Here is a 27,039-nt window from a genome sequence, read left to right as displayed (position 1 = left end):
CTCTGGTCTTCCTTATTCACTCTCCAGCTTTCACATGCACGTGAATCGTGGCTTGGGGCAGGCTCACCTTAGTGTTCAAAGTAACACTTTCACTTTTTAGCATTTTACAGAGGTCTTTTGCAGCACATTTGCCCAAATACTGCTGCTTCCATGGGCACTGATTGTGGATCCAAGTAAAATGAAATCCTTTACAGCTTCAGCCTTTTCTCTGTTTTTCATAATGTTGCTTATTGGTCCAGTTGTGAGAATTTTTGTTTTCTTTCTGTTGAGATGTAATCCATATTGAAGGCTGTAGTCTTTGATCTTTATCAGCAAATGCTTTAGGTCTTTTTCACTTTCAGCAAGCAGGCTTGTGTCATCTGCATTTCGCGGGTTGTTAATGAGTCTTTCTCCATACCTGATGCCACACTCTTCTTCATACAGTCCCGCTTCTCGGATTACTTGATCAGCATAGAGATTGAATAAGTATGGTGAAAGGATACAGCCATGACATGTACTTTGTCTGACTTTAAACCACACAGTATCCCATCGTTCTATTTGAAATACTTCTCTTGATCTTTGTACAGATTACACATGAGCACAATTAGGTGTTCTGAAATTCTCATTCTTCGTTATGTTATCCATAATTTGTTATGATCCACACAGTCAAATGCCTTTGCACAGCCAATTCGGGGCCTTGGTGGCACAGTGGTTAAGAGCTCAGGCTGCTAACCAAAAGGTCGGCAGTTCAAATCCACCAGCTGCTCCTTGGAAACTATAAAGTTGTCACTAAGAGTTGGGATTGACTAAATGGCAATGGTTTTTTTTTTTTAAACATCTTTCAGGTATTCTGTGCTTTCAGCCAAGATCCATGTGACATCAGCAATGATGTCCCTAGTTCCGCTTCCGTTTCTGAATCTAACTTGAGATTGCTGCAACAGTTTCTGCATTATCTTCAGCATCATTTTACTTGTATGTGTGATATTGTTTGATACTTTCCAGATTTTGTTGGATCACATTTCTTTAGAATGGGCACATATATGGATCTCTTCCAGTTGGTTGGCCAGGTAGCTGTCTTCCAAATTTCTTGGCATATACAAGTGAACACCTCCAGTGTTGCATCCCTTTGTCAAAATATCTCAGTTGGCATTTTGTCAACTCCAGGAGCTTTGTTTTTACCCAGTGCCTTCAATGCAGTTTGGACTTCTTCCTTTAATACCATCTGTTCTTGACCATATCCTACCTCCTGAAATGGTTGAACATCTACCAGTTCTTTTTAGTACAGTGACTCTGTGTATTCCTTCCACCTTCTTTTGATGCTCTCTGCATCATTCAATATTTTGCCCAGAGTCCTTCAGTATTGCAACTCAGAGCTTCAATTTTTTCTTCATTTTGTTCAGCTTGAGAGCTGTTGGTTGATTTCTTCCCTTCTGGTTTTCTAAATCCCGGTCTTTGCACAATTCATTGTAATACTTTGTCTTCTCAAGCCACTCTTTGAAATCTTCTGTTTAGGTCTTTTACTTTATCATATCTTCCATTCACTTTAGGTACTCTGTGTTCAAGAGCAAGTTTCAGAGTCTCTTCTGACGTCCATTTTGGTCTTTTCTTTCTTTCCTGACTTTTTAATGACCTCTTTCTTCATGTATGATGCCCTTTGATGTCATCCTGCAACTCATCCGGTCTTTGGTCATTAGTGTTCAGTGCGTCAAATTTATTCTTGAGATGGTCTTTAAATTCAGGTGGAATATACTGGACATTGTATTTTGGCTTCCATGGATTTTTAAATTTTTCTTCAGCTTCAACTTGAACATGCATATAAGCAGTTAATGGTCTATTTTGCCGTCGGCCCTGTCCTTGTTCTGACTGTTGATATCAAGCTTCTCCATCATCTCTTTCCACAGATGTAGTCAATTTGATTCCTTTGTATTTCTTCTGGCAAGGACCCCATGTATAGTTGCTGTTTATGTTGTTGAAAAAAGGTATTTCCAATGAATAGGTCATTGGTCTTGCAGAATTTTATCATGCGATCTCCAGCGTTGTTTCTGTCACCAAGGCCATGTTTTCCAACTATTGATCCTTCTTCTTTGTTTCCAACTTTTGCATTCCAAACAGCAGTAATTATCAGTGCACCTTGGTTGCTATTTGATCAACTTCCGACTGCATAAGTTGGTAAAAATCTTCGATTTCTTCATCTTTGGCCATAGTGGTTGGTGTGTAAGTTTGAATAATAGCCGTATTAACTTGTCTTCCTTGTAGGCTTGTGGATATTATCCTGTCACTGACAGCGTTGTACTTCAGGATAGATCCTGAAATGTCCTTTTTGATGATGAATGAGATGCCATTCCTCTTCAATTTGTCATTCCTGTCATAGTAGACCATGTGGATGTATGATTCAAAATGGCCAACACCAGACCATTTCAGCACACTAATGCCAGGGGTACCTGCCTTCAGGCGTTCCATTTAGTTTTTGACAACTTTCAGTTTTCCTAGATTCGTACTTTGTACATACCACGTTCTGATTATTAATAGATGTTTACAGCTGTGTTTTCTCCTTTTGAGTCATGCCAGATCAGCAAATGAATGTCCCGAAAGCTTTATTCCAACCACGTCATTACAGTGAACTCTCCTTTGAGGAGGCAGCTCTTCCCAGTTGTATTCTGAGGACCTTTCATCTGAGGGGCTCATCTTCTGGTGCTGTATCAGACAGTGTTCCACCACTATTCATAAGGTTTCCACTGGCCAATTTTTTTAGAAGTAGATGGCAAGATTCTTCTATTTAGTCTTACTCTGGAAACTCCATTAAAACTTGTCTATTATGGGTGACCCTGCTGGTATTTGAAATACCAGTGGTATAGCTTCCAGCATCATAGCCACATACAAGCTACCACAGTACGACAAATCAGCAGATGAGTGGAGCTGTCTTTCTTAACACCAGATTATCAAGGGAAGAATCTTAATTTTTTTTCCCCCCTCTGAGGTTAATGCCTCCTGCTGTTAAGTATACTTGACTTTTTTTTGGTCCTGGTAATATCCTAGACTTAGTGAACACGTCTGTTCACTTACCTGTGCTGTGGAATCTTTTCTCAAAGTTTTTGAACACTATTCTTTCTTATCTTCTGTATTTCATTTTTAATTCTCTCTCTTTTTTTTTATGTTGCTTTAGACGGCACTGGGTTTTTGGTGGTGGGTTAGATTATATTTATTTTGTAGATTTCTATCCTTTTATTGGATACGATTACAATGTTTTTAATTCAACCTTAGAAGAAAAAAAAAAAAGATGTATGATCCTACCTTAGTAAACAAGTAGCCCTTTGAGAACTTTAAGTGAAAATAGAGCCCTGTTTCTCCTAGCCTGATAATTGATGATATTTCAGTAACGTCTCCCCCTGAACAGTAGTGCAGCTATTATTGTTTCACATTAAAAATTCAAGAAAATTACCTTTGCATTAAGGGAGAACAGTTTAAAAAATTTTTAGAATATTTAACTTAAATTCTGCAATATAATGATAATTTTTCTTGAAAATAGAAAATTGAACTTTACAATGACAAATTAAGTATCCTTTAAGATTGTGTCATGGTAGTGAAATGAAATGTCCTTTCTGAACTCTGCTAGATTACTGAACACGATCTTTGTACCTGATTTTGAAAACTGAATAACATGTGAGCTAACTCATATTTGTCTTCAGTGTTGCTGGAAGTAGGTAGAAGATGTGGTGACCACACAAAATTTTGAAGTGACACAAACCTCAGACCTCCTTTTCTTATTCACTTGTTTTTTCGATAATCTTGTAAATGCTTTTCCTTGATTAGTCCTCAAATAAAGCTTCCTTTACTATGTGATCTTACAACTTGTATGCCATGTTTCTAGTTGGAAATAGTTTCTGCTGGTTTTCTATAGTGTATCTTACTAATACCAGTTTTTTTTTTTTTAAGATTTTGTTCTTGTTTTCTGGTTCATTTTTATCTGAAGGTTTTTGCTCATCTCTTCTACTTGGGTTGACATTTGAAACAAAATGAAATTTCTGTTTGGTTTAAAAATATGGTGATTAAAACAGAAAAATTAATTATGAATTCTATTTCTTTTTTTATTTTTGTGAAAATACACACAAGACATACACCCCGTTAAGCCTTTTTTTAGAGATGCAGGTCATTGACAATGGTTACATACTTTACGTTGTGTCGCCATTCTCACTGTCTCTGCCCATATTGTTTCACCACTGTTAATTTAGACTGCCTGCCCCTTAAAGTTCTCCTCTCTATTTTAGAATTCTTATTGTCCATTTACTCTCATATAGATAATTCTTTGAAAGTGTGCAATGCTCATGGCCAACAATCTTTTTACTGAGCTAAACTGTTTAGTTTAAAGGTGATTTCATGGGATAGCTTCATTTCAAGGCTTAAGAACTGTTTCCAGGAAATAGATCTGGGGGCTCCTTCAGTCTCCATGTACCCAATAAGTGTGGTTTCCAATGAGAATCTGGAGTTCTGTTCCACGTTTTTCCTCCTTTTGATCAAGATCCAACTATTGGTTCCCTGATCAAAATGTTCGGTAACAGTAACCGAGCACTGTCTATTTCTAGAACTCTGTATTTTTAAACCCACAATTTAGGTCACCTCCACCCTCCTCTTGTTTGATTTAAACAAACCTAACATCGTCCATTGATTAAGACGAAGTTTCATCTTGAATAACACAAAAATCTAAAGTAACGGGCCTTATTTCATTTCATTTAAAATTCTGAAAGTGTGTATTATAGAACTGTTTATGGTGGCTTAGTTCTACAAAGTACTCAAGAGTCCCAGACCCCTTCAAGATAGCTACCATTTCTGGGTATGAGCCTTTATCTTATGGCCCAAGAGCAGGATTCAAGAAGGAATGACTTAAAAAAATGCAAAGGGAATGCTCTGCTTGTCTCTTTAGGGGTAGTCTTGGAACCTGCCAGTTTTGATTACTTGACGTTTGATCACTTGACGTTTGATCTGAAGTTTAGGCACTTTACTAGGGAGGCTAGGAAATGTTTTCTTTAGGAGGCCATGTGCTCAGCTAAAACTCTAGTAGTATGAAAGAAGAAGAGAATGGGAGCCCTTAGAACAGTAACCATGCCTGACGCACTTCTTTTGCAAATTTATGTTTTCTGTCCTGCCTTATCACCTTCAATTATACTACATTTCTGTTTTTATTCAAAACCTACTCAAGTCTTGCCTGGGGTAAAAATCTTTCACAATGGGAACCCTGAATCTTGATTTTGGTGTTCGCTCTCTCATTCTTGGAAATTCTAGTTGCTTTGTGAACATCTCACCTATTAATTTAGAGAGAAAAAAGGGAAAATTTAAAGCAGTAGGAAACAAAGTGAAAAAACTAGAATCAATCACCAATAGTGAGCTAATATGTATCTTTCCACTGTGAAATATTAGAATATATGGAAAATGTAGTTTCCTATCTTGATACAAAGTTCCTCAAGTGCGAATGGACCACTCTGCTTAGAGTGCAATGATGCAGTTACTTATAGCTCTAACTCTCACTAGCAGGGTTTATGATAAGGGAAAGGTCAAGACCAGAGGAGGGGAAAAAACAGAGTTTTATTCACCTGTAATTGAGATTCTCCAAGTATTATGATATTAATCTTTAGTTGGACTTTCTTGTTTTGGTTGCACTGGTTTTGTCAGCCAGTTATTACTGAAACGTCATCTACTCTTACGTCCATTAGGTGGAAGGTTAATGCAGAACTTCATAACAGATAAAAAAATTCATAGCATCTGTCTTAGCCACCTAGTTGCGCTATAACAAAACTACCACAAGTGGTTGCCTTGAAGAAATAGTAGTTTTTATTCTTTCACAGTCCAGTAGGCTAGAAATCCAGATTCAGGGTGTCACTACCTATAAAGTAGTCTTGCCCCCCCCATATATGACATATATATATTTCCAATATGAATCTGTTCAAGGCTCTATATCTAACTGATGGTTTATAAGAAATGGAAATGTAATATGAATGTTAAAAGACACCATGGGGATGCGTGCTGCCAAACCCTGAATGTGAGGAACAAGGCAGGAAAATGACCAGTTCTTGGCCAGAAAAAAAAAAAAAGGACGGGAGCAAAACCAAAACCCAGTGCCTTCGAGCTGATTCTGACTCATAGCCACCCTATAGGACAGAGTAGAAGTGCTCCATAGAGTTTCCAAGGAGCGCCGCCAGGAGGAGGCATTTCGGAATAAAAGATCTTAAAGATATAAAAACCAACCAAATGCAGCGTCTGGACCTTATTTGGATCCCAGTTCAAACAAATCAGCTCTTAAAAGATATTTATGAGATAATCAGGAAAATTTGAATACTGACTAGATATTACATGCTATTGAGGAGCTCTTGTTAAATTTTAAGTGTGGTTTGTTACAAAAGAATACTTATCCTGTAGATACAGATGAAATGATATCTAATTTGGGATTTTGCTTTAAAATGAAAAAAAGAAAAAAATGGGTGGTCCTTGTTTAAAAAAAAAAAAAAAGTGGCCATGCAGCATAGATAAAGCAACCCACTAAACCCACTGCTGTCGAGTCGATTCTGACTCATAGCGACCCTACAATATATTGATAGTTGTTAAATGTGGGAGACAAATACATAGGAGCTTGTCTAGGTTTCTGCTGTAACAGAAATACCACAAATTCATGGCTTTAAGAACAAAAATGTATTTTCTTACAGCCCTGGAGGCTAAACATTAAAGCCAGAGTCTTGACAGTGTCGATTTCTTCTTGTAGGTAGTCCCAAGCGTTGTTTGGTACCTTGGCTGGTAGACAGTCCTGACATGGCCTCTGTTCACCTCATCCCCACCCCCATGTCCCTATCCCTGTGGATTGGACCTTTTTATAACTCAAAAGTGATTAAACTTAGAACATGCCCTACTTGGGTATTGTTCTGGATTGAATTATGCCCTTCAAAATATGTGTTGTAAATTCTAACCCCTTTACTTGTGGGTATAATCCCATTTGGAAATGGGTTTCCTTGGTTATGTTAATGAGGCAGCATTAGTGTGGGGTGTGAGTTAAGTCAGCATGTTTTGAGAGTTAACAAGAACAGTTTGAGCAAGCAAGCATGCAGAAATGGGGCAAGATAGATGCCATTAGATATGAGGATCATCAAGGAGCCAAACAACAGAAGCTGAAGAGACAAGGACCTTCCGCTAGAGGTGGAGCCCTGATTTTGGACTTCTAACCTCAGAAACTGTGAGACAATAAATTCATTTGTTAAAGCCACCCACTTGTGGTATTTCTGTTGTACCCCCCCCCCCCACCAAAAGAAACCAAACCCATTGCCATCATTGACTCAGACTCATAGTGACCCTATAAGAGAGTAGGAACTGCCTCGTAGGGTTTCCAGGGTGCAGCTGGTGGATTCAAACTGCTACCCTTTTGGTTAGCAGCTGAACTAATTAACTGTGTCACCAGGGCTCATAATTCTGTTATAGCAGCACTGTTTGCTGTGATAGCAGCTGTACTTCTGTTACAGCAGCACTGGATAACTAAGACAGGTAACATCTAACGTAACAAAACTATTTCCAAACAAGTTCCTCCTCAGATATAGGGGTTAGGATTCTAACATGTGTTTTGGCAGGAGGGACTGAATTTAATCTGTAACAGAGTTCTTTATACTATTCCATAATTTAAAAAACTACAAAGCGTCATCTAAATCTTACTAGAAAATAGTTTTAATCCACAAATCAGAAAATAGTGGTTTTTTTTTTTTTTTTTTTCTCCTTAGAGCTTCACTTGCATAGAAGCAAAATGCAGACATGATTTGATGTTATTCTTTCTAGGGTTCAGTGGAAACATGGCTGCTTTACTTGCCTGCTGGAAGGTGATTTAGTGTTTTGAAACACAAGTTTTTAGAATTTATTGGCCGTATATTTTATTTTCTAAGAATTTATTTTTCTCACAATGTTGGCTTGAAGGAATTCTGAGTATATATGGTCAGTTTCACTAGTTGATAAGTAGTTCTATTTTTTATAAATGGATTGAAGTTGCAGTATAATGTGGAAAATTCAAATGTTAGCTTTATAAAAAGCTGAAGTTGATTTATTTAAGCATGCTTAATGCCATAAAATCTTAAATTGAAACAGGTGACCTATATCTGAGTAAACGTAAATAAATAAATAAATAACAAAAACCTGTATGTAATCTGCACAAATGATAACTTGATTCTTGTCCACGGTGTAGAAAAATACTCTTTCTGTGTCTGTAGTATTTTTTTGGATCCTGAGATGCGAAGAGCGATGGGGGAACAAGCTGTGGCTCTTGCCAAAGCGGTGACGTACTCCTCTGCTGGGACTGTGGAATTCCTTGTGGACTCACGGAAGAATTTTTACTTCCTAGAAATGAATACGAGACTCCAGGTAACAAAAACTCTACCTTTTATTCTTCTCTGTGCCTGTAGGCTTTACCCTTCCTCACCACCTCTTTTTCTTTTATAAAAATTAAAAAACCAATTTCACAAACTGTTAAATAAAGTTATTTATGTTTCTGCTAATAATAATGTCTGTGAGGAGTGACAGCTTTCACTATAATTTAAAGTAGCCTTTCTACTTTGTTACTTTCAGTGTACCGTATCGGAAATTCCATGTTTTTTTCTTGAATCACTACTAATGAGCTGTACTAGACAGGGTTTGTGTACCACTTACCAAAATCACTCTAGATATTACAAAGAGAAAGGGATTAAGTGCTTACAAAATGTTTGGAAGGGATGAAGGAAAGATAACTAGGCTGAACTTTGAGGAATGACTCCCCAAACTGTACCACCTATCTGGGCTGCAAGAGAAACTGCTGTCTCAGCCACAAGTATGAAGTTGAGAAATCAAGTGACTGTCACTGGAACTTCTGACTTGAGGAACATACCTTATTATTCCAGTCAAGATCTCGGAAAGCTGCCCGTACTATAACTGGTGGCTTTATTCCCTTCTTTTTTCTTCTATTTAAATTGTGAACTATAAATACACATATACAACAGTACATAGAACACAAATGTGTAATTGGGCAAAATTATTATAAGGCAAAGATCCATATAAACATTAACTAGGTCAAGAAGTAAAATGTGCCATCACTTCACACCTCCAGCCCCCAATTTCTTCCCCTTATCAGTTATTCCTCCACAACCTCCCTAGAGATGTCTGCTAAGCTGAGTGGATTGTAAGCACCTCCTTGCATTTCTGTATGGTTTTTCCTTTGAATTACGGGCGTCTAAGCATTTTGAATCGGATCATATGGGCTACTATGTGGGAGTGACACACAGAAGAGGAATGGTGTCACATTCATCATCAAAAAGCACATTTCATTATCTATCTTGAAGTACAATGCTTAATATGACCAGCTCAAATGACCATTATTCAAATTCATGCACCAACCACTAATGCCAAAGATGAAGAAACTGAACATTTTTACCAACTTCTGCCGTCTGAAATTGGTCAAATATGCAATCAAGATACATCGATAATTACTGGTGATTGGAATACAAAACTTGGAAATAAGGAGGAAGTATTGGAAGTTGGAAAAGATGGCCTTGGTGATACAAATGATGCCGGAGATCACATCATAGAATTTTGCAAGTCCACCAACTTCTTCATTTGCAAATACCTTTTTTCAACAGCATAAACGATGATTGTACACTTGGCTCTCACCAGATGGACTACACAGGTATCAAATCTCAACTACACATGAGGAAAGAGTCGATGGAGAAGCTATCAGTCAGAACAAGGCCAGGAGCCGCCTGCAGAACAGACCATCAGTTACTCATAAGCAAGTTCAAATTGAAACTGAAGAAAATTAAAACAAGTCCATGGGAGCCAAAATACAATCTACAGTATATCCCACCTAAATTCGGAGACCGCCTCAAGAACAGATTTGACGCACTGAACACTAATAACCAAAGACTAGACGAATTATGAGGTGACATCAAGGGCATCATACATGAAAAAAGCAAAAGGTCATTAAAAAGGCAGGAAAGAAGGAAAAGACCAAATTGGATGTCAGAAGAGACTCTGGAACTTGCTCTTGAATGTAGGGTAGCTAAAGTGAAAGGAAAAAATGATGAAGTTGAACAGAAGATTTCAAAGGGTGAGTCAAGACAAAGTAAGGTATTTTAATGAAGTGTGCAAAGACCTGGAGTTAGAAAACCAAAAAGGAACAACACACTTGGCATTTCTCAAGCTGAAAGAACTGAAGAAAAAATTTAAGCCTTGAGCTGCAATATTGAAGGATTCTATAGGCAAAATATTGAACAATGCAGGAAGTATCAAAAGAAGATGGAAGGACTACACAGAGTCACTTCACTGTACCAAAAAGAATCAGGTGACGTTTAGCCATTTCAGAAGGTAGCACATGATCAAGGACCAATGGTATGGAAGGAAGAAGTCTAAGCTGCATGGAAGGCACTGGGGAAAAACAAGACTCCACGAATTGACAGAATACTAATTGAGGTATTTCAGCAAATGGATGCAATGTTGGAAGTCTTCACTTGTTCGTGCCAAGAAATTGGTCTATGCCAACAGCTGCACGGCCCTCCGACTGTAAGTGATCCATATTTGTGCCCATTCCAAAGAAAGATCCAACGGAATGTGGAAATCATCAAACAATATTGTTAGTATCACATTCAAGTAAAATTTTGCTGAAGATAATTAAAAAATGGTTGCAGCAGTACCTTGACAGGGAATTGCCAGAAATTCAAACCAGATTCAGAAGAGAACATGGAATGAGGGATACAGTTGCTGATGTCAGATGGATCTTGGCTGAAAGCAGAGAGTGCCAGAAAGATGTTTACCTGTGTTTTATTTATTTATTTTTGAACAATGCAAAGGCATTTGACTGTGTGGATCATAACAAATTGTGGATAACATTGTGAAAAATGGGAATCGAGAACAGTTAATTGTGCTCATGCAGAACCTGTGCACAGACTGAGAGGCAGTCCTTTGAACAGAACAAGGGGATACTGCACGCTTTAAAATCAAGAAAGTTGTGTGTCAGGGTTGTATCCTTTCACCATACTTTTTCAATCTCTATGCTGATTAAATAATCTGAGAAACTGGACTATCTGAAGAAAAATTTGGCATCAGGGTTGGAGGAAGACTCATTAACAACCTATGATATGCAGATGGCACAACCTTGCTTCCTGAAAGTGAAGAGAACTTGAAGCAGTTACTGATGAAGTTCAAAGACTATTTTAGGAGATAGCATATGATCAAGGATCAATGGTATTGAAGGTAGAAGTCTAAGCTGCACTGCCCAGTCCTGCACCATTCTCACAATGGTTACTATGTTTGAGCCCATTGTTGTAGCCACTGTGTCAATTCATCTCCTTGAGGGTCTTCCTGGGCAGTGTTTTGTTCTGTTGTACATACGGTCGCTGTGAGTTGAAATTGGCTTTGTGATATCTAACTACAACAACAAAGTAATATAATTGGAGCACAGTACTCCTCTGACACACTTAGGGTCACAATGAGTGAGAGTCATCTCAACAGCAACTTTTTTTTTTTTAGGTAATATAGTTAGTTACTAAAAGAAAACAAAAATCCTCACAACTGGACCAGTAAGCAACATCATGATAAATGGTGCCAAGATTGAGGTTGTCAAGGATTTCATTTTACTTGGATCCACAATCAACACCCATGGAGGCAGCAGTCAAGAAATCAAAAAATGCATTGAATTGGATTGGAAAAATCTGCTGCAAAAAACCTCTTTAAAGTGTTGAAAAGCAAAGGTGTCACCTTGAGGACTAAGGTGCGCCTGACTCAACCTGTGGTGGTTTCAGTCGCCTTATATGCATGCAAAAGCTGAACAGTGAATAAGGAAGTCTGAAGAAGAACTGATGCCTTTGAATTGTGGTGTTGGCGAGGAATATTGAATATACCATGGAGTGCCAGAAGAACGAACAAGTCTGTCTTGGAAGACGTCTAACCAGAATGCTCCTTGGAAGCAAGGATGGCAAAACTCACATACTTTGGACATGTTATGTGAAAGGATCAGTCCCTGGAGAAGGACTTCATGCTTCATAAAGTAGAGGTTCAGTGGAAAAGTGGAATACCCTTGACAAGATGGACTGACACAGTGGCTGCAACAGTGGGCTCAAGCACAGCAACACTTGTGAGGATGGCACAGGACCAGGCAGTGTTACCTTCTGTTGTGCATAGGGTTGCTGTGAGTCGAAACCAACTCAATGGCACCTAATAACGGCAACATAGTTTGTCCTGTTTTTCTTTTTTAAACTTTATGTTAATGGAATCATGTAGTATATGTTATTTTGTGCTTGGGTTCTTCTCTCAACATGCATATTTTAATGTGATAGTCAACCATGTCATGTCATGTAATTGTGGTATAAAACTCCTTTGAAGGAAATGCTACTATTTCTATGGACATGTGGTTTTCAGTTTTATGCCCTTCAAAAAACAAAACTGGCCTATCGAGAAAGAAGGTAAATTAATGGTTGCCAAGTGCATGGGGGGAATGGATTTATTGGGGGTGACAGTTAAGGGGTATAGAATTTCTTTGTGGGGTGATGAAAATGTTCTAAAATTGATTATATGCTGGTTGCACCACTCTGTGCATTTACTAAAAGACCTTGAATGGTACAGATTAATTGGGTGAATTGTATAGTATGTGAAGTGTATTTCCATAAAGCTGTTTAGAGAAAACAGCATGGTACACAAGCACACGCTTTGTCTCGAGCAGTGATTGGCAACCTTTTTCTTTAAAGAACCAGGTAGTAAATATTTTAGGCTTTGTAATGCACATATGGTCTGTGTTGCATATTCTTTTTTTTTTTTTTTTTTAACAACTCTTTAAAAATGTAAAGCCCAATCTTAGCTCATAAATTGTATAAAAACAGGCCATGGGAGAGGAAGTACCTTAATTTTTGTTTCTGTCATTAGTAATGAGGCTGAGTATCTTATTTGGTCCATTGGATTGCTGTTTTGTGAAGTAACTGTTCAAGTCTCAAACCTTTTGTTCATTTTTATATTAGGTTGACTATCTTATTGCTATTGAATTGTAGAGGTTTTTAATATTTTCTGAATATCAGTATGTTGTCTAGTATTTATTGCATTCTAATTTGCATCTTTTCCTCCTGTACCTTGTTGTTATGAAGCTATTCCTTTATATTCTAATATCTTTATATTTTTGCCTTTCATGGGTAGGTGTATAATCCTGGTTAAAAATAATTTCTTTAATTAAAATAATTTAAAAAATTTAATAATGTGAAATTTATATATCATAAAATTCACTGTTTTAATGTGAACATTCAGGTGCATTTAATATATTCTCCATGTTGTGCAACCAGCACTTCAGCATCCCCAGTGGAAACCCCCCCTTCTAAACATGTCTGTTCCCCCCTTTATGTTGTTATCACACGTTACATCTTTATACATTGTGTGCACATTAACATAGATTCGTAATTATTTTTACGTGCATTTGTCTTTAAAATCATGGTGAAAATAAAAAATACCATAGTACTGGCTTTTGTATTTACCTGTGTAGGGCTTTTTTGCCAGATGTGCCCTCCCTGGCGTGAGGTTTTCAGTTTTCCTAAGCACGGTATGCTAATTTTTTTACAGTAACATGTAAAGAAGTAATTAGCATAGTGCGCTTATGAAAATACCTCATGGGGGAGGAGACTGTTGGCAAAAAAAAAAAAAAAAGAACCTTAAAACATAAAACTCATGTGTTAGTTTTGTAAAAATATGGTGGTTACCTTTCTGGAGGTATTTATTTTTTTCCATGGCTTTAAGCTGCTGTCTAGTGTTCTTTTATTTGAACCTGCAGGACTCCGTCTAGCATTACTTGTAGGCAAGGTCTACTGGCAATGAATTCCCTCAGTTTTTGATTATCTGGGAATGTCTAAACTTCTTCTTATTTTGCAGGGTAGTTTTGCCAGATTTAGAATTCTTGGCTGGCAGTTTTTTCTTTAAGCACTTTAAATACATCACCCATTACCTTCTGGCTTCCATGGTTTCTGGTGAAAATTGGCCTTTAATCTTACTGAGGAGGACTACTTGTGATGAGTTGCTTCTCTCTTGCTGCTTTCAGGATTCTCTCTTTGTCTTTGACTTTTGGTAAGTTAAGTATAACATGTCCTTGTGTACATCTCTTTCGATTTTTTCTACTTGGAATTTGTTGCGCTTCTTGAACGTGTAGATTTATGTCTTCCATCAAATTTGTGAAGTTTTCGGTCATTATTTCTTCAAATAGCCTTTCTGCCTTTTTCTTGTCTTTAATTAAAATAATCTTTTTGTATTTTATAACAAATTGAAAAACCAATAAAAAATAAAAACTAATTCTATTCATAGGCTACTGGTCATAAAAACTAACATGTATACTTCTGTCTTATCTATTCATATGTATTTTTTCATCAAAATGAGGTTATGCTATATATTTTCAGGGATTTTATAAGTTTCTACTTTTTTTTTTTTTACTTTTGTATCAATACATCTTTATCTCATCTAGTATCTAGTTTTTAATTCAAAAGTCTCTGTAGACCTGATTTCCCCAAGCTACATTTTAATAGGGTCATATATCTAGTTGCTATATGTATCCCTTATGTCTCTCTTAATCTAAAACAATCCCCTTTTTATAAGAATGAGCGAGTCGACAGCAGTGGGCTTGTCATCCCAAGGAGTGAGGCAGTGGCAGTGGGGTTGCCAGCCTATGGAGTAAGGCAGAGACAGTGGGTGTGCTGGCCCATGGAGCGAGAGCTTAGCACCTTCAGGCAGGAGGCTTGCTGGTGGAGTGCAGGGCAGAGGCCTGAGTGTGCCCCATGCAGGGGTTGCCTCAGAGGGTTCTGTGCAAGAGTCTTCCTGCAGCGTGATGAAGCTGGATGCCTCCAGGCAAGATGTTTGCTAGCAGAACTAAAAGAAACTATAACACTTGCTTGGGGCAAGAGAGGCCTGAGTGTGTCCCGTGCAGGGGTTGCATGCCTTTCCCCCGACAGTGAGGTCCGGGTAGTGTGGCAGGGACTGGATGCAGAGGCTGAGAAGAGCTCAGAGGCAGAGGCTTGGAAGGTCCTATACAAGGGTCTTCCCACCAGTGAGGCAATGCCCAAATGCCCAGTGAGGCCCAGCAGCAGAGCAGAAGCCTCGGGCAGCCCAGTAATAAAAGAATGGTCATAGGTAATTTGGGGAAGGGTAAGCATTTCCCCTTTGAGAATCTGTTATTACTGTTTACTGTTTTTTTTTCTGTAAGTAATAATAATGGCTCTCACTTTGCCAACGCTGTGTAAGTGTCACCTGTGTCTGGCTTGATCACAGATGAATGCAGCCCTCGTAGAATGGTTGATACCAGTAGGTGTACGTGCCTCATTCCTGGAAGACTGAGACATAGACCGTCTGCACATGCAAAGCAGATAGACAGACATGTACCTATAAGATTTTTAACAATGAATTAAATTTCTTTAATAGAGGACTATTCAGGTTATTTAGTTCTTGTGTGAGCTTTGTTAGTTTGTGACTTTCAATAAATCAATCAATTTTATCTAAGTTGTTCAACTTATGGGCATAGAGTTGTTTATTCTGTTATCCTTTTTTAATGTCTGCAAGGTCTGTCTGTAGTAATATCCTCTTTTATCCATTGTATTGATAATTGGTTTCTTTTGGCTGTTCCAGCTGGAGATTTATAAATGTCATTGATCTTTTCAAAGAACCTGCTTTTGGTTTTATTGATTGTCTCTATGTTTTTCTGTTTTCAATTTTATTGACTTCAGCTATTTTCTTTATTATTTCTTCATGTTCATTTGGATTTCATTTGTTATTTTTCTGGTTTCTTAAGGTGGAAGTTTAGAACATGATTTGAGACCTTTCTTTTAAAGTTAGAAGGTTTAAAGCTGTATATTTTCCTCTGCATACTTTAGCAGCATCCCACAAATTTTAATATATTTTTTCCAATTAAAAATGTTCTCTAATTTATCTTGAGACTTCTTCTTTGCGTTATGTGCTTATTTAGAAGTGTCCTGTATAATTTTCAAGTATTTGGAAATACTCCGTTTGTCATTCTTCTATTTCTAATTTCATTTCTTTGTGACAGGAAAACATATTTTGTGTTACTTTAATTCTTGTAAGTTTGTTAAGGTTTATGTTATTTCTCAGAATACGGCTTATCTTGATGAATGTTTCATGTGCACTTGAAAAGAATTCTCTTTTGGGGTGGAGTCTTTTTTATAAGTGTGTGATATAAGACAAGGTGCTCGATAGTATTGTTCAGATGTTCATATCCTTACTCATTTTCTATGTTTATCTAAGAAAGGGGTGTTGAAAGCTCCAACTAACATTCAGTTCTGTCGGTTTTTGTTTCACATATTTTGAAGCTCTTTGGTTAGGTGCACAAACATTTAAGAGCGTCTTGTCTTCCTGATGAATTGACCACTTTATCATTATAATATACTTATCTGTATCCCTCAGCACTCCTTTTTTTGAGGTCTGCTCTGTCACATGTTAATACAGCTAGTCCAGATTCCTGTTAAATGGTGTTTCTGTGTTACGTTTTGTTGTATCATTTTGCTTTCAACCTTTCTGTATCTTTGTAGTTAAAGTGGGTATCTTACAGGCCGCTTATTATAGTTAGGTCTTTTTTTTCCCCCACCCAGTCTGACCATTTATGTCTTTTCATTGGTTTAGACCATTCACATTTAATATAATTATGGTTAGATTAAAATCTACCATATTTTAAATTATTTTTTATTTGTTACATTTACCTCCCTACCCCACTTTTCTGCCTTTTTTGAATTGAATATATATATATATATGTTTTATTATTCTGTCCACTATTGAATTGTTATTTATACCTTAAATAATTTTTGTCGTAGGGGTTATAAAATACTTCTTAATTAGTCACAATCTCCCCTGAAATAAAATTATACTGTTTTATGTGTGAAACCCTTAATATATTCCCAGTTTCTTGCTCCCATCCTTTTTATTACTGGTGTCATGTATTTTACTTTATATATGTTATAAATCGCAGTAAAGTCCATTGCTGCTAAATTTATTTTAGATGGTCAATTATATTTTACAGCATTTACCAAAAAATTGTATTTTATATTTACCTTTATTTTTGTCATTGCCTTTGCTTTTATTTTCTTTGTGTAGACCCAGGTTTCTGTCTCATGGAATATCCCTTCTACCTAGAGAACGTTCATTAAATTTCTCATAGTATATGTCTTCTGGTAACAATTCTCTGTTTTTGTTTGTCTGAAAAAGCCTGTTCTCCATTTTTTAAAAATAATTTCATTGAGTATAGAATTTTTGATTGACAGCATTCTTTTTTCAGCACTTTAAGATGTTTCAGCATGGTTGCTGAATAGAATTTTGTTTTACTTGTTACTTTCTTCTATATGTAATGTGTCTTTTTCTTCCGACAACCTTTAAAATTAAGGTCTCTAGGTGGTGTAAGGAAACCCTTGTGGTGTAGTGGTTAAGCGCTATGGCTGCTAACCAAAAGGTTGGCAGTTCGAATCCACCAGGTGCTCCTTGGAAAGTCTATGGGGCAGTTCTACTCTGATCTGTAGGGTTGCTTAGAGTCGGAATCAACTTGATGGCAAGGGTTTTTTTTTTTTTTTTTGGTTTTAGGTGGTGTAAAGGACGTGCTAGCCAAAAGGTCAGTGATTTGAACCCACCAGCCGCTCCATGGGAGAAAGATGTGGCTGGCTGTTTCTGTAAAGATCATAGCCCTGGAAACCCTATGGGGCAGTTCTACTCTGTCCTATAGGGTTCGTGTAATTTGGAATCAACTTGATGGCAGCAGGGTTGGCTTTTTGGTTTTTAGGTGATGTAGGTGGTTTGCGCTCAGTTGCTAGCCTCAAGGTGTGTGCTTCAAACCCACCCACTGGCTCCATGGAAGAAAAGTCATGGCAATCTGCTGCCGTAAAGATTACAGCCAAGAATACCCTATAGAGCAGTTCTACTCTGTAATATATGAGGTTGCCATTTTTTATAATTGACTCAGTGGCAACTAACAACAACAACAAGCATAGCTTCTGGCTAGAAGTATGTTTCAGTTCTTATTTTCTTCCTGACAACCTTGAAAATTATTCTCTCTCTCTGGTTTTCAGCAGTTTGAAAACCGTACATCTGGGATTTTGTTGTTGTTGTCATTTGTCTTGTTTGCTGTTTTCTGAGCTTTTTGGATTTGTGGTAAAATATTTATTTCCTTTGGAAAAGTTTTTTCAAAAGCTCTAATTCTTTCTTCAGTGTTCTTTTTTCTCCCTTTTCTCCTTTTCAGAGCATAATTATATGTATGTAAGATCATTTGAAGGAGTCCTGAGGGTGCAGTAGTTAAGCACTTGACTGCTAGCCAAAAGGTCAGCTGTTTGAACCCATCAGCCATTCCATGGCAGAAAGATGTGGCAGTCTGCTTCTGTGAAGATTAAAAAAAAAAGATTACAGCCTTGGAAACCCTGTAGGCAGTTCTGCTCTGTCGTATAGGGTCACTATGAATTGGAATCGACCCAGTGGCAAATTTTTTTTAAAGATCACTTGATGTTGCTCTATCTTTCTTGGATACTCTCCCACTTTTTTTCCACCCCTTCTCTCATTTCTTTGTGTTTCAGTTTTGGTAATTTCTATTAACCTATATTCAAGTTCACTAATTGTTTCCTGGAGTGGGTTGCGTTTACCATTGACCCCATCACAAGGTGTCTTCTTCTCTGTTACTGTGCTTTTTTCTTTCTAACTTTTCTATTTGATTTTTTCTTTCTGTTAGTTTCTACCTCTGTTGGAATTCTTCATCTGTTTATACATGTGTCTACCTTTTCCATTACTGCATTTAATCTATTATTTACAGATATTTTAAATTTGCTGTCTCGTAAGTCCAACATCTGGATCATTACTGAGTCTAGTTATTTTGATTTTCTTTTTTGGCTTTTGACAGCGGGTTGTTTTTTTCTTGCTTTTTTTGTGTCTCATAATTTTTGTTTGAAAGCTGGGCATCATATGTAGGACGGTACAGACTGAAATAAATAGTACTTTTGCCTGGAAATGGGCCCTTAGTGTGTCTGTGTGTTGGGAGGGGGCAGGGGGATTTGAGTCACTCTAGGCAAGAGCTAGGTAGGGTTTGGGATTTTTTTTTTTTCCCCTATAGCTATTCTTCATGTACCACTGGGTTGCCAGAATGTTTTTTTCAATTCCTTTTCTACCCTTAGGTTTAGGATTTTTTGCTGATCTTGTGCTTTATAGAAAGTCTGTCTTCATGCTCTTGTCTCTTATCCAGAGCTGTTGCTTGTTACTGGGTTGTTGTTAGCCTGCTCGTGGTTGCAGAAGGGGTGTTTTCTGTTGTTCTGTTTTGGCCTTGGTTTTAGTCAGGCCTGAGTGTCCTTGGATCTCTGAGGTAGGTTTTCTTCCCTTATTGGTAAAAAAAGGAAGTCCTAATTAGTCTGGACCTGTGAGTGCCAGTGCCTCTCCCCCAGTGATCATCTTTCGTCTGGTATGTCTTTTTTTTTCCTTTTCCTTTCAAACCATCTGTATCCATACATTTTACATGTGTCTCTGTATGCAGTATATAATTTTCTTAGCCAAGTGTGATAATCCTGGTCATGTAACTGTACCATTACGCTTTAGAAAGTTAATGTAATCTCTCAACTGATATGTTTGGGTTTAAATTTACAAACTTCTTTAATACCTTCTTTTTCTCCAACTTTGTAGTTTCTTTTCTTTTTTACTTTTGTAATATTTATCATTTAAACTTTTTCCTGTACTAGTTTAGGGGTTATATGCACTGCTTCTAATCTTGTGCTAGAACCTGTACATAATCCTTAACTTATTAAAGTTAATATTAATCAATACCTCTTCATCTGCCCCACCAGACCCGTATAGGACCTTGTTGTTATTAGGTGCAGTTGAGTCAGTTCTCACTCATAGTGACCCCATGTGACAGAGTAGAACTGCTGTTCCCCAGGCCTTTTATTCCATGGAGTCCTTGGGTGGGTTTGAACCACCAGCCTTTTGGTTAGCAGCCAAGTGCTTAACCGTTGTGCCACCAGGGCTCTTTACAGGACTGTAGAACATTTTAATTCTGTTTACCCTCTCCTGACTTGTATGAAGTTATTCTTCATGGGATATTTCTCTTATTATTACTTTAAATAAACCCATCACCTTTCAGTTGATTCTGACCCATAGTGACAGAGTAGAACTGCCCCATAGAGTTTCCAAGGAGCACCTGGCGGATTCAAACTGCCAGCCCTTTGGTTAGCAGTTGTAGCACTTAACCACTATGCCACCAGGATTTTAAATGGTGAGCGGTTATTCAAATCTTTGCTCTTAATTTGTTTCTGGATATTTGACCTTTTTCTGGTATTATTTTTCTTCTGCCTATAATACATTTTATATAATTTCCTTTACAGGTCTGCTTGTGGCAAACTCAACTGTGTTTTTTTTTTTTTTTTTTTCTTTTTTGACAGCCAGTGACTTCATTTTACTTTCATTCATGAAAAGTATTTTTAGTCTTCATAGAATTCTAGTTTGGCAAGCATATTTTTCAACACATTGAAGCTATTATTCCTCTGTCTTCTGGCTGTTACTGATGAGACTTCCCTCGTTCTGCCTTTTGCTTATTTGGGGATAATTACTTTTTTTTTTTGGTAGCATTTATGAAGTTCTCTCTCTTTAAAGATTTTCTATAGTTTCTCTCTGATATGTGTACGTATGTACTTGGGATTCACTGGATTTCTTCAGACCATGTGGATGGAGATTTTTCAGCATAAAAAAAAAAAACAAAACCACCATTTTCACTTCTGACACAAACTCTTTCCTCTCCTTCTGGACTTCTAATTAAAAAAATATATATATATGACTTTTATATTAGTCCTTCGTATTATACCCTTTTTGTTTCTTACCCCCTCTTTTGATATTTCTCATCCTTTTTGGATATTTTCTTATCTTCCTTCCTTTTGAGTTGTGTTTAGTTTTATCGTTGAAGTCATGTATTGAGTTTCCAATTTCAATTATTATATATTTCAGTTCTGGAATTTCTATTTTTTTCAAGTATAATTCAAAGCTTTAATAGTATTTCTCATTTTCTATGCAAAATTCAAAGTTTTCCTTTCATTTCTTTGAGCATAGTAAGCTTAGTTGTTTGTAGTGTGTGTTTGGTAATGTCAATATCTAAAGTCTATTTGTGTTATCTGTGGTTTATCCTGTGTGACTTATCTTTGACAATATACTGATTATTTAAAAAAATTGTTTTTATTCATAAATTGAAATCCAGGATGATAGATGTTTTCATCTGCCAAATGCCTGTGTAATATTTTGTTACCACAGTAATCCAAGTTCAGAGTTTGAGTTCCTTGGACTACTGAGGAGATACAAAGCTTTACTGCAGTTCTAGAGAATAGTTGGTTTGAGTTCCGTTTACTCTCATCTTGAGGTTGCATTCTTCACGGCCTCAATTTAAAGTGATTTATCAGTGTTTTCACTTTTGATGGTTCCTGGCCTTTATTATTATTCTTTTAAATTCTCAATACCATCAAAACTACAGCTTAGATTCACAGCAGTTTTTTTCCTGGATATGGCAATTGCTTTTAGGGTAAAAACAGTGTTGAGTTGTTGGATTTCCATCTTTGTGTTTTTATGTTTTGGATTTTGGCTGATAATTCCTTAATGTATTCTTAGCTCTTTATGGTTTTAAAAAGATCTTTCCTCCCCGTCCCTTCCCACTGTTACCTAGTCCGTGCTAACTGTAAGCAGAAGTCCTGTATTGATGGCTTTAGAGACACATCATACCTGTGGATTAAATAAATGTGTACCCTCACTCGTAACACCCCCCCTAAAACTAATAACTGGATATTGGAATACACCCACCTACTCCTCATTTATTGACTCTCTCTTTATCTAACATTTTGCATTTATGACAATAGTAAAAAAATCTAACCACCTATTTTGCACATTAATGACGTACGTCTAACAGTAACGAACATCAAGGTACAAGGTGAGAGTAATGCTAGCCGTGATGAATACGATTATGTGTCAACTTTGCTGGGCCATGATTCTCAATGTTTTGGCAGCTATGTAGTGATATAATTTGGCAATTATGTTATTACTTAGTTATCCTCCCATTTCGTGAGCTGATGTAGTCATCCTCCATTTTCGCATAATGACGTGGTCTTTAGAACCTAACCATGTCAGTAAGTGAGGAGTAAGTGTACTATTTCAAATCGACACCCAAATCAACACCCATTCTTGCCAGTGTGAAAACCATAGAGTGCCGACCTGTGCCGCACCGCTGCCTCACTTTTCTCTTTTAAATTTCATGCGTATAAATTTAATTGACATATTTAGAACATTAGATGCAAGTGAGTCTGGGAAATAAAGTTTTTAACACTCTGTTTTGTGCCATATAGGGAGGCCTTCTAGAAGGTGTTTAGAGTGAAGATCAAGTGTATTCATGTGAATGTAGTCACCAAATTTTTAATCTATAAGTTATATTTAAAAAAAAAAAGACATTATTGTCCTCTACATATCAAGTGTAACTATGAAATAATGTGATTGATTTTCAGTTAGTATGGTAGAAAATATATATATGGATGTATTTTGAGACCAATATTATTAATATTTATACTGTTTGTATATGTATTAACGCAGTAATTGTTGTGCAGAATTTCTTGTACTTATTTTTGAAATCTCCTTTATAACCTGAATTCTACTTTTTGTTATGGATATCTTTAGAAGTGATTGAATTTTGCTGTTGGAGATTAATTTTATTTTTATTAAAAAATATGTCTTTCAACTAAGTGTGCCTAATTAGATAATTAGCTGGGAAATAATGTTTTGATTCAGAGGAAGGCTTTATTATGTCATAACGGGAATAATATAATCTTGAAGACAATTTGAAGTGACTACAAAACATTTTATTCCATAGTCGAAAGATACTAGGTTATTTAGTTGGGGAATGTATCAGTGTTTACGGAGTTAACAACCAGGGTGTTTTTTTTAGGATACTTTGTTCCTGTGCTCTTTTGGTATTTTTTTCATTTGTTTCTGGGTTACTTATCTCAGCCCATAAGTTTGCTCAAGTTTGTTCATACTTGTTTTTTGGTATATGACCTCCAATAGTTTATACTTAGATAAAATAATTCTTATCAAAACATGTAGCTACTTATGTTTACATTTTGTAACTTGGATTACTTGCCAGGAAATTATGTTTTGTACCCTCAAAAAAGTCTTTAAATGAGTTTCAGAAAAACATTTAAATTCTTTAAAACGTCGTCATATTACATCTGACAGTGCCTAATTCTTTCCATTTAACAAGCTATTACAACTCTTAACGTTTCTGTGTCCCATTTAATATTTAATAAAAACATTTCTTTTTCACATTTACTTCCAGTACAGTAATTTTGTCAGTTACCAGATAAATTAATCTATTTGTTCTGGTTTTTAGAATGTAAGTATGTGAGGGGGATATACTTGATGGTGGAGAATGTAACTAACTGGGAGAATGAAAAAAGAATCTTTCATAGTGTTCAGAAAATCATTCTTATATCAAAGATTGCTTTCTGATACTGTTGAAACAGTTCAAATGTTCTTTTAATAGTAGATTTTCTCTTAAAAATTTCTTTGCTAACCTTAAGGCTCGTTCACCAAATGCTCTATATCCTAGGCTATATGTTATCTCTAGTTAGCGGTTCAGTTTGAGCCTGGAGGGGTATAATTTTCTTTGTTCTTTTTTTTTTTCACCCTTGTAACTTCCTGATTGGACGGTCACTTTTTCCAGCTTCAGAACTTGTACTTCTGTTTTCTTTTCTGGTAACAGAAATGTGAGTAGCATCTTTACTTGGCTCAATTCCCTTAAGAACAAAGTTTGAAATAGCAAATCTGATTTTTCTATGAAGAGCCATAGCACCACGAGAATCAACAGATTGGTGCGTGAATACTGGGTTTAGTTGATTGGTTTTGTTTTCAAGCTGGTCAAAGTTTGTGTATCAGAATCATCTGTTTTACTTGGCATTTGTACTCATTAGTCTGAATAACTGTCCTTTCTCTGGTGCTGTACCCCCTTAGTGAGGTTTTGTTGTTATTATTTTTGGGGTTAGTAATACTGGGTTCTGCTTACTTAAATATTCTGAGTGGCAGCAGTCCTTCAGGTAGTTGAGGGTACAACCATATCTACCCCTGAGGACAGGAAAAGCATGTCTTCCAGCACTTTCCTAGCCTCAAGGGCAGAATTCAGCTTAACTCTTACTGCCTACTGGGATTCATTGGCAAAGAGACCAGGCACTCTTGGGAACTTGTACTGACTTTCTCCCAAGAGTCCATAGGTGTCTACATACGAAGCTGTCCCTATGATCTGTTCTTTTCACATTCTGCCCTGGAGTTTTCTGAAGGTAGTCTCCAGATTTATTTAGCTCATGAGGGAAAGGAGCCCTTTACCAGTTTTTCATGTTGCCTTTCCCCAGATCTCAGTGCTTCCTGTATACTCAGCTCTTCTATGACTCTGGAGGGATAGCTAGTATGGAATTTGGAATGGTGGGGTATTGAGCTATATTTGTTTTGTTGTCTTTCCAAAGCAGGAATATCTGACCTGAGTTATATAGATCTCTCTAACGAGCTTTAGGAGATTCTCTGGACCCTCTGAAATTGACTACACAGTTTTCTAGGGAGAAATCTGTTGGGTTTCTGGGTACCAAAAAATTTCTGAACCATTTTAGCTGAATCAATGGGGAATTCATTTAATCATTGTTTTTGTTAATTGCGAGCATCCACTATTTTCACTTAGTGGGAGTATTTCCTAGCTCTGCTACCAGTTAGCTGTCTGACCATATGCAGGTTCCTTACCTACTCAGTGATTGAGTTTACTCATCTGTAAAATGATGGTAATTATAATACTTGTCTTATAGGATTGCAAGCATTAAATGATAAATATATTTAAAATGCTCAGAACAGTGACTAGTTTGTACTAAGCATTCTTTTTGTTAGCTGTGAGAATATCACCGGTAATATATTGCATGCTATATGTGCTAAATACTGGTTAACATTTTTACTATTACTGTTATTATTAATAATGTCTGTCAGTAGGCTTTTTTTTTTTTTTTAGTTGCAGACTGAAGCACAAATTAAATAATAACTTCCTGTTATTTTCTGTCAGTTAACTGCAAAATTCTTGTTACAATTGAACAAACATACTTGAAATATTAAGCACTTTAAAAGGAATATTTTCATTGTAAGGGTGTTTGTCTAACAGCCTGGAAGAAAAATGGAGATGGAAATACTTTTCTAAGATGTGAAACTGATAAAAGTGTGTGCTGAATTTGTAAGCCACTTCTGCTTGTGCCTTTGCTTGTGCTAAGATTAGTATGAGGGCCCTGAATGTACCTTTCTAAATTCATACATGCTATGGATTGAATTGTGTCCCCCAAAATGTGTATTGTAAATCCTAACCTTCATGCCTGTGGTTATAATCCCATTTGGTAATAGGTTGTCTCTGTTATGTTCAGGAGACAGGATTAATGTAGGGTGTGTCTTTTGTGATATAAAAGAAATTAAACTAGCAAGTGAAAGAAGCAGCGATGGAGGAAGAGAGATGCTAAACCACATGAAGATCACCCAGGAGCAGTAGCTCAAAGACACAAAGACTTTCCCCTGGAGCTGACAGAGAAAGCCTTCCCCTAGACCCAACCAAAAAAAAACCAAACCCGGTGCCATTGAGTCGATTCCGACTCATAGCGACCCTATAGGACAGAGTAGAACTGCCCTGTAGAGTTTCCAAGGAGCGCCTGGCGGATTCGAACTGCCGATCCTTTGGTTAGCAGCCATAGCACTTAACCACTACGCCATTGGGGTTTCCCCCCTAGAGCCGGCACCCTGAATTCAGGCTTCTAGCCTTCTAAACTGTGAAAAAATAAATTTGTTAAAGCTACCCACTCGCGGTATTTCTGTTACAGCAGCAGTAGATAACTTAGACTATGTATATAAAAAAACCAAACTCACTACCGTCAAGTCGATTCCAACTCACAGCCACCCTATAGGACAGAGTAGAATTGCCCCATAGAGTTTCCAAGGAGCGCCTGGTGGATTTGAATTGCTGACCTCTTGGTTAGCAGCTGTAGCACTTAACCAGTACACAACCAGGGTTTCCAAGACTATATATATAGCAATTTTTAATTGCCAAATGCTATATTATCTTTGGGTTTTTTGGGAAAAACTGCCTTGATATAGTCTATAAAGACTATGAGAATTAGAAAACTCTCCAAATAGAAAGGAATAAGATCTTAAAAAGTAAGTAGTTAGATGTCCAAACATAGTCAGCTGGCTGGTCTTTACCTTAAAGAGCAGAGATCTGAGTGTCCCCTTCTGGTAGGCTTTAAGGTCAGTAGCTTGTATTGATAGCTGCAACGAAGGAGGAATCTGCTTTTGCCCAGGAAGAATAGCTGCAGAAGTTGTTGATGGAATCCTATGAAGGTTGGATACTACCACATCCCGTTAGAGGGAATCCTGCATTGTATGTGACCTTTTATTCCAGAAGGATTTTTGGAAACTTTTTTAGCAACTTGATTCTTGCTCTTTCACTTATTTAAAAATTGAGAATTATTGCAACCAAAATCCTGGTTGCCAAGAGCTGATGATGATTAACCAAATATATTCTAATTTCAGAGCAGTTAGAGATTTTAACAAATATTTCTGGATTCTTCAGATTTTCATCTTTTTTTTTTTTTGAAGTATTTAATTAAAAGAGTAACTGGTGAGAAAAGGAGAAATTAGAGGAAAATAAATTTGTAACTCATTTTTAAAATTCCATTCTTGTCAAAAGGAACATTTTGGAGGTGGGCAGGAGTTGACCTTTTCAATTATATTTGAAGTCATAGAGGCCAGGCTTCTTAGATGAGTTAGAGTAAGCCAGAACTGGAATGTTCTGGTTATTTGGAGCCAATTTCCTTGGAAAGTAAGGGTAAAAAAATAGACATGTCATGCTTTCTGTTATTATTTACTGAGTGTTATTAGAAAGTTGAAGGAAAGGAATTCTTATTAGACAGATAGGCATATGTAAGCTTGCCAGGAACATAAAATTAGGTTTCTATTTTAAAGCATATTATAAACTATTTTGGTGTCTTTGAATTCTGAACT

General features: G+C 36.9%; 1 protein-coding gene across 10 annotated transcripts in view; it reads left to right on the top strand.

Moving 5' to 3' along the window:
• Window positions 1-27,039, top strand: part of PCCA (propionyl-CoA carboxylase subunit alpha) — a 535,620-nt gene that overhangs the window by 258,487 nt on the left and 250,094 nt on the right. For all 10 annotated transcript variants that reach the window (XM_064275261.1, XM_064275259.1, XM_064275262.1 and 7 more), the window contains one exon: window positions 8,208-8,358. In XM_064275261.1, coding sequence (XP_064131331.1) covers window positions 8,208-8,358 — 151 coding nt within the window. The remainder of the gene's footprint in view (window positions 1-8,207; window positions 8,359-27,039) is intronic.

Source organism: Loxodonta africana, chromosome 23 (assembly GCF_030014295.1).
Source record: "Loxodonta africana isolate mLoxAfr1 chromosome 23, mLoxAfr1.hap2, whole genome shotgun sequence".
NCBI lineage: Eukaryota > Metazoa > Chordata > Mammalia > Proboscidea > Elephantidae > Loxodonta > Loxodonta africana.
Note: the sequence above shows the minus strand (reverse complement) of the source record. Positions and strands in the feature narration are given on the sequence as shown.